The 15,593-nt window shown below is 33.0% G+C and overlaps 2 protein-coding genes and 1 pseudogene across 3 annotated transcripts; 2 read left to right on the top strand and 1 right to left on the bottom strand.

The window, feature by feature from the left end:
• The first annotated feature begins 535 nt into the window (after window positions 1-535).
• LOC111202335 lies at window positions 536-1,947 on the top strand. The gene is made up of 3 exons (XM_048745904.1): window positions 536-895; window positions 1,084-1,199; window positions 1,458-1,947. The coding sequence occupies exons 1-3, from the start codon at window positions 785-787 to the stop codon at window positions 1,768-1,770; spliced, it is 540 nt and encodes a 179-aa protein (XP_048601861.1). The 5' UTR covers window positions 536-784; the 3' UTR covers window positions 1,771-1,947.
• A 5,745-nt stretch (window positions 1,948-7,692) lies between these two features.
• Window positions 7,693-10,471, top strand: LOC106386552 (calreticulin-1). Of its 2 annotated transcripts, XR_007318481.1 has the most exons (13): window positions 7,693-7,861; window positions 8,111-8,218; window positions 8,311-8,503; window positions 8,573-8,831; window positions 8,906-9,010; window positions 9,091-9,177; window positions 9,274-9,331; window positions 9,530-9,597; window positions 9,687-9,782; window positions 9,858-9,938; window positions 10,020-10,145; window positions 10,234-10,335; window positions 10,374-10,471. XR_007318481.1 is itself a non-coding variant. In XM_048745752.1 (12 exons), the coding sequence occupies exons 1-12, from the start codon at window positions 7,726-7,728 to the stop codon at window positions 10,243-10,245; spliced, it is 1,329 nt and encodes a 442-aa protein (XP_048601709.1). In that variant the 5' UTR covers window positions 7,693-7,725; the 3' UTR covers window positions 10,246-10,471. The 2 variants fall into 2 exon arrangements, 1 of the variants encoding a protein (XP_048601709.1); XM_048745752.1 differs by having other exon boundaries at window positions 10,234-10,471.
• LOC106386331 lies at window positions 10,371-15,339 on the bottom strand (annotated as a pseudogene).
• Between the last annotated feature and the right edge of the window lie 254 nt (window positions 15,340-15,593).

Here is a 15,593-nt window from a genome sequence, read left to right as displayed (position 1 = left end):
AGTGATGTCCAAATCAGGGGGAGTAATGTGTGTTGTACTCTTTTTCCTTTCTCTGGTTTCCTTTTTTACCACATTGGGTTTTGGGTTTTCCGAGAGAGGTTTTAATGAGGCAACATTAGCATGTTACAAACCCTATATGGTTATGGCATCCAAGGGAGAGTGTTATGAATCATGAAGTGGATGGTCCATAACCTAGACCATACAAGTTCAAGACTAGAGTCCATTGGGGGTTTACATCCAGCCACATGGAAGACCCATTCAACCTTAGTCTTTATGAGTTTGACCATGTCATAATGTATAGTATCTTTGTAATCAATTTTCCATTTGACTTCACCCTGTATGAACCACTATATATAGTAAGCAATAAGAAATATACAACACATTATACGAATCTTTAATCAAATCTTAACAATAACAAATATGTAAAATTAATACTCGCGCACATACCCTCGTTTGTAGTTTTTTATGACATGTTTTTTTTGTCGACTATGAGATGTTAACAAATGGGACTCATATCCCGGTTCAGTATAAATTAATTTGGTTGAAGTCGGTTCTGGAAAACCCGATTCTCTCTTTGGATGATGAGATTGAGAAACCAAATCCAATCAAGCTTAAAAAAGCAGAAGGCGAAAATTTTCGTGAACTAGCCTTCAATTTCTGATTGCTTCTATAGTTCTCTCACTCGAACTTGGATTCTGAACCCGTTTTGCTTGAGAAAAGTGTAATTTTTCTTTGGATTGGTGGGAGACACTTTTTAGGGTTTTTGATTAGAGGTAGGAGAACAATGTCCTCTTCTTCTTCGGTAATTACACCAGAAGACGTGCTCGAATCTCTTATGAACGATGGCACCATCGATGCCCTTCGTTTAAAGATCATCAACCAACTCAAAGCCAATGTATTCTCTCCATCTAAACCTAATTTTTCCGGGTCGACCTTTTCGATTCCAAATTCTTACCAAAAGACAACTCTTTTTTCTTTCGTTCAGGGTCTAGTTTAGTTCTTAGATTTTGATTGTCTTAAGTTCATAGTATAAGTTGTGCGACATTAGAAGTAATGCGTTTGAGTGAATGTTTGTTGTAACAGGAAGAGTTGAAGAGCACAACCATTAAGATGGCAGAGGAGAGCAAAGTTCTTAACAAACCTGGTGCTGAGAAACAGACTAAACGAGAACTCTTTGATGCTCTTCGCCAAGAACTCGAGTTAGTTTCTTCTCTTTTCTAGAAACCTGATTTCGTGCATTGCGTTTTGGTTAGGTAGTTATGTTTATGGTCAAGTATTTGTAAAAACAACCTTTCTTGTTTTCTTGCAAACTAGTGTTTTAGATCTGATTGATTAACATAGGACAATGTTAACAGTTCCTTGGAGCTGTGGTACGGATCTTGTTCGTCTGGTTTACTCTTGTTGTCATAGTTTTCAAAGAAAGTGTTTACCATGTTTCTTGTTGCTTTTGTGAGCAGAGGGCCAGTGCTAGAGAAGGCATCTAAATCGGTTTGGGAATTGATTCTTGAGAAGGACGGGTTAGGGAAAGAGATAAATGAAACAGTAGAACGCGTCTTTTGTCGTCTAAGCGGGCGAGAACCGCCCTTGTTTTCTTCATCATCAAACGTGGAAAACCAGATGGTTAGAGAGAAAGAGACAGAAACAAAGGAGGACAATTGCTCAAATACGGAAGCCAAGAAAAGAAGTCTTAGCGAGGTGAATCACTCCGAAGTTGCAATAAGGAAGAAGCAGCAACAAGGGGATTCCTCCAATGATCATGTAACGCCATGAACCTGGTTATGAGACATTGATCACGTCCTGTTGTCCTGAATCTTCTCACTTATCTTCATGTTTTTATTTATGAAATGTCTCTTCCCAGCAGTATCTCGTACACTATGCGTATCAATTTAAATTTAAATGGTGTTTAAAGGAAAATATTTTGTCGCAAAATAAATGATGTTCTCACTATTCTAAATATAATTTAAATCATTTGAATTGTGACTAATTATAAAATACTGTGTGTTTTTATTAGTTGAACAAATTTCAGTTAATGGTATTATTATATAATTAAAGATAAATTGTATAAAATTTGTATTTTTTAATTCATGTGCAAAATCCTTAAACACCATTTATATTGAGTAAGTATAAATTATATTTACAGAAAACATTGGACCAAATTAAGTAATTACCATCACATTACATTTCTTTTATCAAAATAATCTCTTTATGATATTCAATATGTTTATCTAAATTTTTTCATGTCCTTTACATCACCACATGTAAATAATACCTAAGAAACAAACAGCTAGGTCACATAATGATTATAAATAGCAAGATTATCTCAACAAATCACAGATGTTCATTAAACAACGACGGGTAACTAAAACTTTTCTTACAATGTTCATGGCATGCATTGTCACAACTCAAATCGCAGTTCCGATATCATATGTCACGTTGGTCTACTTCATTCAATGATGGCGGATAACTCCAACTTCTCTTACAACGTTCATGGCACGCATTGCCACACTCACATCACAATTCCGGTAGCATATGAGCGGTTGGTCTACTTCATTGGTTAATGTAAACATCGTAATAATTGTCAATTTCATCACTTTTTCCCCTTCTGATATAATATTCTCCAAGTAATCAAATTTTATTATATATAGGAAAACTGGTATTAAATATATACTAAAAGATTTGCTTGCTTGTGTTGGAAGAGAGAAAAGATAGCGGAGAAGCGCATATGAAGACACAACGAGGACACGCCACGTAGTTCATGTTTTGACAAAGGGACTTTTGCAGGATGTTTCTTGCCAGTCTGCAAGAGTCTTTGCTCTCACACCTAGTACTATACTACTAAGGCCATCATCGTTGTTATCTAAATTATCTCGACTTTTGTTTTCTTACAAATTTTATTGTTACAAAACTTTATAATTTTTGACTAATTACATTGCAACACATGTCTTTTTCTTACAACGAACGGCTATTCTATCACTCAAACTTGAGGTGGTCTGGGTAACAAGACTGGAATATAACAACCAATAAAACAAAATATCTCTATGGAAAAACATCGCAGTCCTAGCTAAAGAATCATAAATTTTATTTGGCGCTCTTGAGATGTGAGAGATCTCGAAGTCTGAAAAGCATATCTGAAGAGTCTTTATGACCTCTAATTCTGTTGCAAAACTTATCCATCCGTGAGGATTCTTTAACATATTGCAACACATGCCAAGAGCACATTTTAAAATAAACGTATATCTTTAATATTATAAAAGATGTTAAATTTCTTAGGATATAATCCTGAGCTAATAAAGAAGGTTTGAAATTTTACATGAAATGTAACTATTTTCATACTATCTAATTCCAATAAAAATTAAAACAAGTGAACTCTATCAAAATATGTACATTTAGTCACATAAGGATAATATAGTTGAAGATGGTTTTCCAATTGCTATGTAGATGATGTTTCGTGGATCTAAAATAAACAAGTTTTGTAAAAAAAAAGTTTGACAAAAAACATAGAGAAATGACCACAAATAGCATTAAAACACGTTTTTGTTCACAAGTTTGTCCATAAGGGTCAAAACGACCAAAATAGATGTTATTAAATGGATAAATGATAATTATATCATTTTCTACAATAATATTGAATAAAGAAATCTTAAAAAAAATTCATTTCTTTTTAAAAGTTTTTGAAAAAAATTTAAAAATTTTTAGGAAATAAGTTTCTTAAAATAAGGTTAAAAAATTCATGAATATGTATGATATCTTCTTTTAAAAAAATATAGGAAGATATGGATAAATATGTATAATATCTTCACAAAATTTTAGGAAATTTTCATAAATATATATTTAGAAAATACATTCTTAAATTTATGTTTAGGATAACCTTCATAAAAATATATTTATGAATACCTTACTAAATTTGAATTATATTATATTTAGTAAGATATTCTAGAATATGTATATTATCTTCCTAAATTGGTAGGAACTGAATAACTCTTGAATTTGATATTTAAATTTTATAAAGATATTATACATATTTAAATATGCATATAAGTAAAATTCAGGAAGATATCATATATATTTAGGAAAACATTCTTAAATATACATATAAGATACATTCAAGAAATGTAATTACATATTTATGAAAGCATCTCTGAATTCGATAATTTTTTTGGGCTTTTTGAAAATATGATTCAAAACTCAAAGTCAAACACAAAACTAACCTTTGATTTTTTTTTTGAAACTTTCATTTTCCCTATTCACCTTAAAAGTTCGGATTATTCACGAAAATGACATTACTTTTTTATTTTTTATTTTGTTCGAAAATGAGTATTTACTATGTCATCCTCATCAAGTATTTACAAGTATTTACAATATTGTCATTTCCATGTAAGTCTTCCGAACTCTCAGTGGAAGTCGTCTCACTGTCGGTGAAAGGCGGCGTCTCAGGTTAATTTTGCCATTAAAAATAAAACAAATATTTAATTTTAACTAGACGACTTCCATGTAAGCCTTCTGGGAGACGACTTAACCGAAAGTCTTCCAGAATTTTATTTCGAGATTATGCTCAAACCTTAGTTATCATAGAAGACTTCCGTGTAAGTCGTATGCCATAAGACTTACATGAAAATCATCTAATTAATATTAAATATTTAAGTTTTATTTTCCAATTGCAAAGTAACTTGAGATGATTTACATAGAAATCGTCTAGTTAAAATTAAATATTTAAGTTTTATTTTTATGGCAGAAGACTTCCTTGTAAGTCATTTAGAAAAAGTCAAATTTTTGACACAATCAGGTCAATTGCAAAACTAAGTCAATTGCAAAACTAACATGTTTATCTTAGACGACTTACCGGAAAATCTTCTCTGGTATTTTTGAGATTTTTTTCAAAAACAAAAGTAAGCCCATATTAACAAATGAAGACTTACAAAGAAGTCTGTTGTAGAGTAGACTTCTCTGGAAGATTTTCTTTGTAAAATTTTAATTGAAAAAATGACTTAAATGGAAGATTCCCTAGAAGTCTTCTACGATTTCTGTGGAAGTCTTCTACGTCAATGTTTAACAATTTTTCATTTTCTCTAAAATTATAAAGAGTTTTTAACATTTTCTTGTTAATTTATGTATATTAGTCAATATTAGGGTTTCTTAATGAAATTCACAACATAATTGGTTATAATACGAGGTTAACAACATTCATGTTTATTGATGTTTTTAGCTAATTAGAGAAGACTTTCCTAGTTAGTTTTTGTAAAACTTGTATTCTCAACTTTAAAATATATATTTTAACTTTTAAACCTCTAGACCAAAGGGGCTTTCCGGAAAAGCAATTGAACTTTTTTTTCTGTCAATTGAACTTACACACGTTTTCTTTTCTTCCCGAAAAATGTATTTATACTTATTATTTTAATTTTGTTTATTGGACAAATTATAATGTGTTTAATTAATGGGCCAAACCCATAAACGAACATGTTATTATTTCGTAAATAAATGGGTTTTAATAATTACACATATTCATTTTTAAAACCTATTCTCCTTATTTCAAAATCAGATTTTGTGTGCACAGGTAAGGATGTTAAGTTTTCAATAATACACTATAATAATTACAATGTTTAAAAATGTAATGAAGCTTGAAATTAATAAATTAGATAAACAAAAATAATCGGCTCAAATTATTAATTATATTTAAAAAAATATTTTTATGATGTAATTTAAAACAATATAAAATTGAAACAAAATCACCTCCTTAATATAAATAATATCACAATTAATCCCCAAGTCAAACCACTAAATTGCTACATGTGAAACATTATAAATTATAAAATAACGCCAGTTCAACGCATATTATAACACAAATCAATTCTACACATGTTAAGAAATTATTATATAGATTTCAAAAATAACAAATATAGATTATATCCACACACTAAATAACACAAATATAATCCACAAATCTTAAAATCGTATAAAATAATCTAAATTAGGCATGACACATTTATCTATAAACAAAAAATCAAACCGAAACCAAAGTGTATCTAAATGGATCATATATCTCTAAAACAAAGAACGAATACCGAATCAGAACTGAACCAAGAAGCGAATGGTACCACAATATCCATAATATTATTTACATATTTATCTAAAACAAAGAACCAATACCAAATCAGAACTGAACCAAGAAGCGAATGGTACCACAATTTCTATAATATTATTTACATATTTATAAATATAAACTATATTTAGTTTTAAAATAATCAAATAATTTAAAACGATTAAAAAAATAAATACCCAAAAATCTGAATTACTATAATATTTTTTTATCAAAAATATTAAATTAACTGAATATCCGAAACATTTTCTGAAAACCCAAAAAAAATATGATATTTAATCAAAAAGGCACCCGAATATTATGAATTTTAACTTAAATTAACCAAAAACCGGAACCGAACCAGAACCAAATAGAATATGAAATTATCTAAGATATTAGCCGATTCCTAACTTTGTTACCCAAACCAGAAACCAAAAAAAAAATTGAACCGGAACCAAATTTTCTAAATACCCAAACTGATCCGTAACCTATAAAATCGAACCATAACCGAAATCAAGAACCAAATGCCCATGACTAATCTGAATAATTTCAATAAAAACTTGACAAAAACAATATTCGCGCAAAACGCGGATCCGTATCTAGTGAGTGTGGTCCAGTTCTCGCTGAAGGTTTAGAATATATTCGGACTGAATAACTCCCTTTTGAAAATATAGTATAAATATTTAAAATCATGTTATATATAAATATTAACATTTTACAGGTTTTTGTAAAATATTGTTAAATAATACCCATATCAATATAATTGACCCAAATATATTTCAATCATAAGAATAAAAATAAATTTTAAAGTTAATAATTTCGTATATAATTAATAACTTTATAAGTGATATGCTAATTAAATTATACAGTTTACACAAAATGCTCAACTTTACTATTACTTTAATTATAAACCTTATTCTTTATGTTTCTGTAAGTGTTGTAATTTTGGAATTTATTTGACATATGAAGAAAATTGAGGGACATATTAAATCGAAAAATATATGAGATTGTTGCCATAAAATATTTTGAGAGAGAAATATATATATATATATATATATAAAAGCATATTAGTTACTTAGGTCCAGTAAAACTAATCAATGAAAAACAATCTATATAACATCCAACCACAGTACAATATGAATAACCACATACATGTATAAACGATAGAAATAGAATAATTATAAAAATTTATCTATTACAAATAAAAAAGATGTGAGAGTTAAAATCTAGTTTTTTTTTTTAGTAAAAGTGTTTGTAAAAAAGACACAAGAAAAGTTTAAAATATCAAATTGTAAATAATTTATTTGTATAGGGATTCTTTGTTATTTTTCTCGTTTAGCAATTAGTATCATCAATCTGTTGCAAAACTACTTTAACAAAAGAAGAAAAGATTTTGTAGTTAAAGTCAGTTCGAATCCGACGGCTACGATAGCACCACTAAATCCAACGGAGTACAGTGTTGCGAAAACGTTATTTTGAGTCGATATTCATAGTGTTATCCATTGAGGTGACGCCACGTCATTTGAGTGACAACTAGATCTGACGTGTATGTCATTCATTGGCCAACGTCAGCAAGCCACGCGAGCGTCTACTTCAGTTGCAGCTTGTTTAGGTATATAAGTATAATTTTAGCGCTTGTGCAGGATTATAGCATGTTCTGTTTTCGGGGAAGCTCCGATCTGAGTATTTTAGCGATGGCGAAACTAAACCCTAGCTTGATCTCTCTGATTCTTATCGGTCTCGTCGCGATCGCCTCTGCTAGTGTTATCTTCGAGGAGAAATTTGATGGTAGCTACATTTCCCTCTCTGAGAATTTTTTGCGATCGCTACGTCTATTCGTTTCATGTTTGCTCATCCTCCTCGCTTTGAATCGATAGAAAATTTTCGAAATGTTTGGTAGATCTATGCATTTTTGATGCCGCCAGATTGTGATTATAGTTTACGATTAGTATGATTGCTTATCTTGTTACTTAGATTGAAATGTTTTAATGTTTACATGAAGCTTCTCTTCTCCTTTGTTGTGTATGTTTCCTGAAGATGGATGGGAGAAGAGATGGGTAAAATCTGACTGGAAGAAAGATGACAACACTGCTGGGGAATGGAGCCACACTGCTGGCAATTGGTCTGGTGACGCCAACGACAAAGGTATCCATCCTTCCTTCAGTACTAGTGATAGTGATTCATTGGTTCTCGTCTTATTCATGTTAAGCCTTGTTGCAATGATCACTCTCTCGCAGGTATTCAGACTAGCGAGGACTACAGATTCTACGCCATTTCAGCTGAGTTCCCCGAGTTCAGCAACAAGGACAAGACCCTTGTGTTCCAATTCTCTGTCAAGCACGAGCAGAATCTTGACTGTGGTGGTGGATACATGAAGCTTCTCAGTGATGATGTTGACCAGATGAAATTTGGAGGAGACACTCCTTACAGGTACAAATTTTTTTCACCATCAGATCAGACATTTAAACATAACGCTTATCTTCTCTTTTTTACCTGCAGCATCATGTTTGGCCCAGATATCTGTGGCTACAGCACTAAGAAAGTTCATGCTATCCTTACCTACAATGGAACTAACCATCTGATCAACAAGGTGGTCCCATGTGAGACTGATCAGCTCACCCATGTATACACATTCATCCTCCGCCCAGATGCTACTTACAGCATTCTTATCGACAACGTTGAGAAGCAAACTGGTAGCCTCTACTCTGACTGGGACCTCCTCCCAGCAAAGAAGATCAAGGATCCAAGCGCCAAGAAGGTATCTACTAGCATCTCCCAGCAATAATTATTTTTTGATTCATTTTCTCATAAAATTGAGTCTCTGTTTTACAGCCTGAGGACTGGGATGACAAAGAGTACATTCCTGATCCGGTAGACACAAAGCCAGCAGGATACGATGACATTCCAAAGGAGATCCCAGACACTGATGCAAAGAAGGTTTGTAATATTTTTCTGTCATTGTAGTAAAACTAGTCTAAATCGCTTTCTCGTTTTGATCTTTAATCCTTTTTTTTTAGCCTGAGGACTGGGATGATGAAGAAGATGGTGAGTGGACTGCCCCTACCATTCCCAACCCCGAGTACAACGGTGAATGGAAGCCCAAGGTTTGTTGTTTTGTTTTTCCAATTGGACGGGGTATTTAAAGATGGTAATAAAAACTATTCACTCTCTCTTCTCACGCTTTTCATATTCTTGTGTAGCAAATCAAGAACCCTAACTACAAGGGAAAATGGAAGGCTCCAATGATTGACAACCCTGGTAATATTCTCTCTGCCACCGTTCATAATCACAATATCCATTGTATTCATGTAATAATAATATAAGACATTCGTAGTCTCATGGCTCTGAGATTTTTTTTCATTTCTTGTAATGAATTGTAAACTCACACGATCTTGACTCATCTAGGAATCCTGTTTTCTTTATTTAACTGAAGATAAATATATCATTATAACGCAGAGTTCAAGGATGACCCAGAACTCTATGTGTTCCCCAAATTGAAGTACGTTGGAGTGGAATTGTGGCAGGTAAATAGCAATACCTTGTCACAGAAACATGTGTTTGTGTCTTTCATGATCGTATATGTTAGTGACTGAACACGTCCTTTATTCTTTAGGTGAAATCTGGATCCTTGTTCGACAATGTCTTGGTGTGCGATGACCCAGAGTACGCTAAGAAATTGGCTGAGGAAACCTGGGGAATACTCAAGGATGTATGTTATTAACTATTTTGTGTTGGTTTGTCTGGTTTGATGATCATGTATAGCTAATCAAATCTGGTGTTACAGGCTGAGAAAGCAGCTTTCGACGAAGCTGAGAAGAAGAGAGAGGAAGAGGAATCAAAGGATGCTCCTACAGCTGACTCTGACGTAATATTCACAATGCTCTCTTTATATTATTAACATTAACCCTTTCTGATATGATTTAAATTCGTTTTTCTTCTTCTATAGGCTGAGGAAGAACAAGAGGATGATGACCATGAAGGAGATGAATCCGACGCCGAATCAAAACCTGAGGAAACCAAGGAAGAAACCAAGGAAGAAACCTCCTCTGAGAAGGATGATGCCGCCGCCCATGTATGTCTCTAACCAAAAATATTTAAAGAAGGGTGTTATTTTGCTGTGCAACTAACCAATTCTGTGATTTATGATTTTCTTACTGCAGGACGAACTCTAAGCTGAAGAATGTGGACACTACAGGATCTAAAAAGCTTTCAGAGTCTTATTTGTTTTTTTTTTCTTTCTAATTTACCTTTTTGTTTTTAAGGAACTATTTTTTTTTTTTTTGAACAAAGCTTAAGGAAGGAACTATTTTAGCTCTAGTTTGTTTGGGATGTTCAGAGAAATTGAAGTGGGCATAGCACAGCTTATTTTAGACTTGATAAAATTCCTCTTCCCTCTCATTTGCTCTTTTATTTCTGCGGGTCAACAATAGATTCAGTTTCCAGTATGTTCTAGTCGTCGCACCTGTTAGATAGAAAAGGAAGATAGTGAGGGTGGGAAGATGAACCGCAACAAAATTGAACCGAGCTAAATGGAATAGTTAAAAAGATACCTAGTTAACTATATGCCTGGGCGATTTTACCTTCAAACCGAAGTCTCCACCTAAACCCAAATTGAAAAATCTGATCTGAACCTTGAACGGAACTATGAGCTTACAACTTGACAGAAATCCAAAATAACTGGCGGTATCAATGTTTTATATTTGTTAAAAACAATTTAGATGTTTTATAGTGTGACTATTTTTTCAAATAGACTATTTTAAGTTTTTATCATAAAAAGAGCTCTGAAAAAGAAAATAACCAAAGTATGTTTTATAGTGTGGCGATTTTCTCAAATAAACCGTTTTAAGTTTTTATCATAAAAAGAACTCTGAAAAGGAAAATGACCAAATTAAGTTTTATTAAAGAGACAAAATACTCTGATGCCCATTGTTTTATAGATATATAAATAATAAATAATAAAAAATATATTTTTAATTTCGAACTATATGTTTTCAAATTTGATTTTTTTTATAAATTTTAATTTTCATTTTTTTTTCAAATTTTCTTTTTGAAATTCGATTTTTTTTTTTGAAACTAATTTAAAAAAATATATTTTTAAAATTTTAATATTTATTTTATATCTTTTAATATTTTAAACCTCACCTCTAAAACTCCATCAACTCTAAATTCAAAGTCTGGGATTAAGGGTATATGAGTATATTTACCCGTCAGTAAAACCTCTTTTTGTTAGTTTTTTCTTTGGGGATTCTTTTGTGAAAATAAATTAAAAAGGGCTATCTTAGGTAATTCCTCTTTATGGTATTCTAATGGTTCTTTTAGTTTTTTTTATATTTTTGTTATTTTGAATACTTTTTAGTTAAGTTTATTAGCTCTTCCACACATTACCGGTTGGCGAAGGGTGCTAAAGCACCACTCTAGACAAGTGCTCGAGTCACTCCAGTCGTGAATGGGACGGAGTAGGCGCTCTTTTATATAGCCTGGTGTGATTAACTCCCTAGCAGTCACTACTGAGCAGCACATAAACGGTAATTTAACTAATATTAATTAGATTTGTGAACAATTTCTATATTTTAAGCCTTTTTTTTCAATTTTTTTAGTTTTTAAAAAATATTTTGGATAATTTCAAACATTGGCTACAAATCCGATCCGAACCACCCGACCCAATTATTAATAAAATCTAAATGAGACTTTTGAGCATAACACCGAAAGATCTGAAAATCCAAATCAATCGAACCGAATCCGATGCCCCCCGAATGCCCATGCCTAGTTAACTTTATGAGATACCAGGTGACTTTATGCGAAAATCAAACAGAAGTTTCTCTTGAAAAGATCCTCTTTCCATGTCGGATAATCGAAGGCGAATTAAGTGGGGGTGAATTAAAAGGGGGAGTTATTGATTGGTGTATATTAATTGATTTAGAAATCCAAACTAAATTTAGTGTTATTGGTTCTATAGATTTAAAATCTAGACTGAAATCATGTGTTATTGATTTAATGATTTATAAATTCTAAAGAGGAGAGAGCTAACATAATGAATGTTTCTGGTTGGTGGAAAATAACATTTACAATAGATTTTTTTTGGCTTTAAAAAAGTAGATTTTTTTTAACCCACAATCCACAATCCTATACTGGTTATTGATAATTCTCCAACTGGGCATTGTTACAATTATAAACGACTAGGAATTAAGCAAAAGTCGGTACAACCATAGGATTAGATTTTTTTTATTATTTATTGTATAAATTTGAGATGTTAAAACATATTTTGTCCTGATTTTGTTTTGTTTTGTTTGGAGTCTGATCCTTTATATTTCAGGTACCTCCTCATGATTCATACGTAGGAACCTTATTTTACTACCATAGGACAACTGATATTTGTAAATAATAATAAGAACATAAATTAAAATTTCAATAACGAAATATAAAAATAAAGAAGAATTGCAGAGTCGAGATAGTTAATCTCTTTCCTTAAATCTTTAAACGCCCCGTAGTGTGACGGTTTCATGGCGCTCAGATTCCCAGGATATAACTGCAGCATTGTTTCTATTTACCATCACCGATAAACATAATCTATCGACCTGTGATGTACTCTCAGACTCAAAAACTAAAAAATAAATTATTCAAGTGGAAGGATTTTTTTTGTTGTTGTTGATCATGTATGAAATGAGATGATTATGTCTTTCTTATATAGCCCATGATCCATACGTTTTCTAACGTACAACCATAAACATGGAGACTGAATTATTATCATAATAATTCTTTTAATTGTGCATAAATGTTTTAGGTTACAAAATCAAATTGACTTTGCACTAAATACCCTTAAATCACATCACCATCATAATTATAGGAGATATTTTTATATTCTTATTTTGACTTTGTCAAAAATAAAAAAATAACTTAGATCAAAAGATTAACCATTTGATCAATTGGTCAATTTACCAAATCCGAAGTCCAAAGCCTTAGCTCGGTACGGATATCTCCTCTTCACAATATACTAAGTATATTAAAGCTTTGAGTTTTGTTGTGATTTCTCCATTTTTAATATAAAGAATTTTCTCCTCATATTTTCAATGTGGGACATTTTACAAATGTCATTTTAAGATTTATAATCAATCCATTTTGAACTTCCATTTTTCATTCACACTAACTCTATTTTTAGCATATGAATACATTTTTCATAATGCTCAAAAAAATAGTTCCAACATCATATTCATGCATGTTTGCACTAGGGAGCTAAAGGGCAAAAAGAAAAAGAAAAAAGTTGTAAGACCGTGGATGTATAATTCATGTGGAATATTTTATCTAAAAATTTACTTTCTAGGGGTCAAATTTGGGATTCAAATTCATACAGGATTAAAGGAGCTGTTTTGTATCTTTAGGTCCTATGAAATCCTTATTTACGAAAATGTAACCTTCTGAAGATATGAAGACTCACTCATATTGTAAAACAAAATATAATTCTCTGAAGAAATGAGAAATTTGAAAAAGTAGATTTAGTTATCAATCCTTGTTTGAGAATTATACTTTACAATCCTCATGGTAGAGTGATTTAGGTAGCCTAGGATTGATCAAGACTAGAAGAGGAGTGGCTTTGAGATTGACAAACCCATTGCTCTCAGTCATGTCCACGTCTTGGCTGAATGGTGCTGCCAAGTCGAACGTGTGCAAGAACCTAGCCAGAACATAGTGAACCATCCTCATACCCATAGGGATTGCAGGGCACGATCGTCGTCCCAAACCGAATGGAAACAACATGCCCATGCCTTTAACATTATCTACTTTTTCAGATGTTAAGAACCTCTCTGGTTTGAATAACTCCGGCTCGAACCAAGAGTTTGGATCCCTCTGAACTTTCCATTCATTTACGAGCACTTGTGTCCCTAGTTAATCCAATAAGAAAAAGACTATGCATCTCATGAGTCTAATCTTCTGAACATGTACTATAGAGTAACGTAGGTGCATATAATATTTACCTGCGGGAACATGAAAGTTTCCATGGGTAATGTCGAAGTCTTCCATCACATACCTATAAGCTGTGAGAGGAAGTGGTGGATACAAACGTAATGTTTCCTTGACAATGGCATGGAGATAAGTCAAGTTATTGAGGTCGGATTCTTCTACAACTTTGTCCCTTCCGATTTTTTGGTCAAGCTCCTCTTGTGCTTTCCTCAACTCATGGGGGTTGTTAACAAGCAGTGATACAACCCAAACCAACACAACAATGGCCGGCTCGCTCCCTGCAAATACCATGTTCTGTCCCACATAAAAATAAAAGAAGTTAAAGTTAATCTATAAACACTTCATTAGAATGTGATTTTATTTATTTATTTATAGAGGCCTTACAAGGCATATGGCCTTGGTGGTGGTATGAGCATCATGAATGGTGCCTGGAATCTCGCGGTTTTCGAAGATCTCAATGAGTAGATCCAAATAGTGCTTTTCACAGCTGGGTATGTCATCTCTCCTCTTCTTGTGTTCTTCAACCCAAGCTTCAACAACTTGATCCAACTCTTTAGCCGTTCTCTTCATATCCCTTTTGACCTTCCATTCCGACCAACCCAGAGATGGCATCACATCGGATAGAGCCCAAAGTAATTGAAAAACTCTTGAATCAACTTCCCGCATCTCCTCGCTTCTCCCGCTTCACAGTTTGGACTTGCCCGAAATATCTCTTCCCCACAATCATCATCAACGATATATTAGCTAGTAAATCTTGGAACTCTCGTTTCATGTCCACCAATACTCCAGTTTTCGCTCCACCCTCTTGCTCCCACCTCATATAGAGGTCTCTAAACGTCATATCAACCTCTCTTTCTCTGCTATCCTTGAACTTATCAGTCGTTGTGGTTGAAAAGCTCCCATGTTGCTATCTTACGCATCTCTTTCCAGTAAGGACCACAAGGAGAAAACGTTAAGAAGGAACCATCATAGCCCAAGATTTTCGAAGCAGTGAGGTCGATCCGGTCTATGACCTTGTCGTGGACAGTGAAGCACTCTTTGGCCACCTCTTGGCTGCTTATGATCAGCACGTTGTATGACCCTAGCTTCATCATGAACACCGGTCCAAGCACCTCGACCATGTCCCCAAACGTTACGTGGGTTGGTTTTGAGCTTTTAAAGAATGATAGATGTCCGACCAATGGCCATGCCCCCGGGGCCATAGGAGCAATTCGTTTCTTGTTCCCAGAAGAAAAAAGCAGCGACTTCGCAAAGAAGAAGGAAACTGTGTAAAGAGAGAGAGCAAAGATAAGAAGCTGAATAAGATCCATTGCAGATTATTAGGCTTGTTTGGTGCGTACTTTGGGTCTTTACACTATATATGTAGCCTGTTCACTGAACTACTCTGGATCCGTAGAACAGTGGTCCATTTTGGGATTGTAAAAGCACTTTTGGTGGAAATACCTGTAAGAATATTTTATATTCTATATGACCTATGTATCTATTGGTTTAATATAAAGTTCAAGTTCATATTAATGTTTTTAGATTCTAATATAAAAGGCGATACCGTGATGGATCGGTTTCG

Source organism: Brassica napus, chromosome C1 (genome assembly GCF_020379485.1).
Source record: "Brassica napus cultivar Da-Ae chromosome C1, Da-Ae, whole genome shotgun sequence".
NCBI classification, from domain to species: domain Eukaryota; kingdom Viridiplantae; phylum Streptophyta; class Magnoliopsida; order Brassicales; family Brassicaceae; genus Brassica; species Brassica napus.
This window is presented reverse-complemented; position numbering and strand designations above follow the sequence as displayed.

Excerpts from the sequence above, each read along its gene's own strand:
- LOC111202335 (XM_048745904.1), top strand. The coding sequence starts at position 785 with ATGTCCTCTTCTTCTTCGGTAATTACACCAGAAGACGTGCTCGAATCT. Across the intron at positions 896-1,083 it reads TCAACCAACTCAAAGCCAAT|GAAGAGTTGAAGAGCACAAC; the intron begins GTATTCTCTCCA and ends TTGTTGTAACAG. Across the intron at positions 1,200-1,457 it reads GCTCTTCGCCAAGAACTCGA|AGGGCCAGTGCTAGAGAAGG; the intron begins GTTAGTTTCTTC and ends TTTTGTGAGCAG.
- LOC106386552 (XM_048745752.1), top strand. The coding sequence starts at position 7,726 with ATGTTCTGTTTTCGGGGAAGCTCCGATCTGAGTATTTTAGCGATGGCG. Across the intron at positions 9,011-9,090 it reads CAGACACTGATGCAAAGAAG|CCTGAGGACTGGGATGATGA; the intron begins GTTTGTAATATT and ends CTTTTTTTTTAG. Across the intron at positions 9,598-9,686 it reads TTGGAGTGGAATTGTGGCAG|GTGAAATCTGGATCCTTGTT; the intron begins GTAAATAGCAAT and ends TTTATTCTTTAG.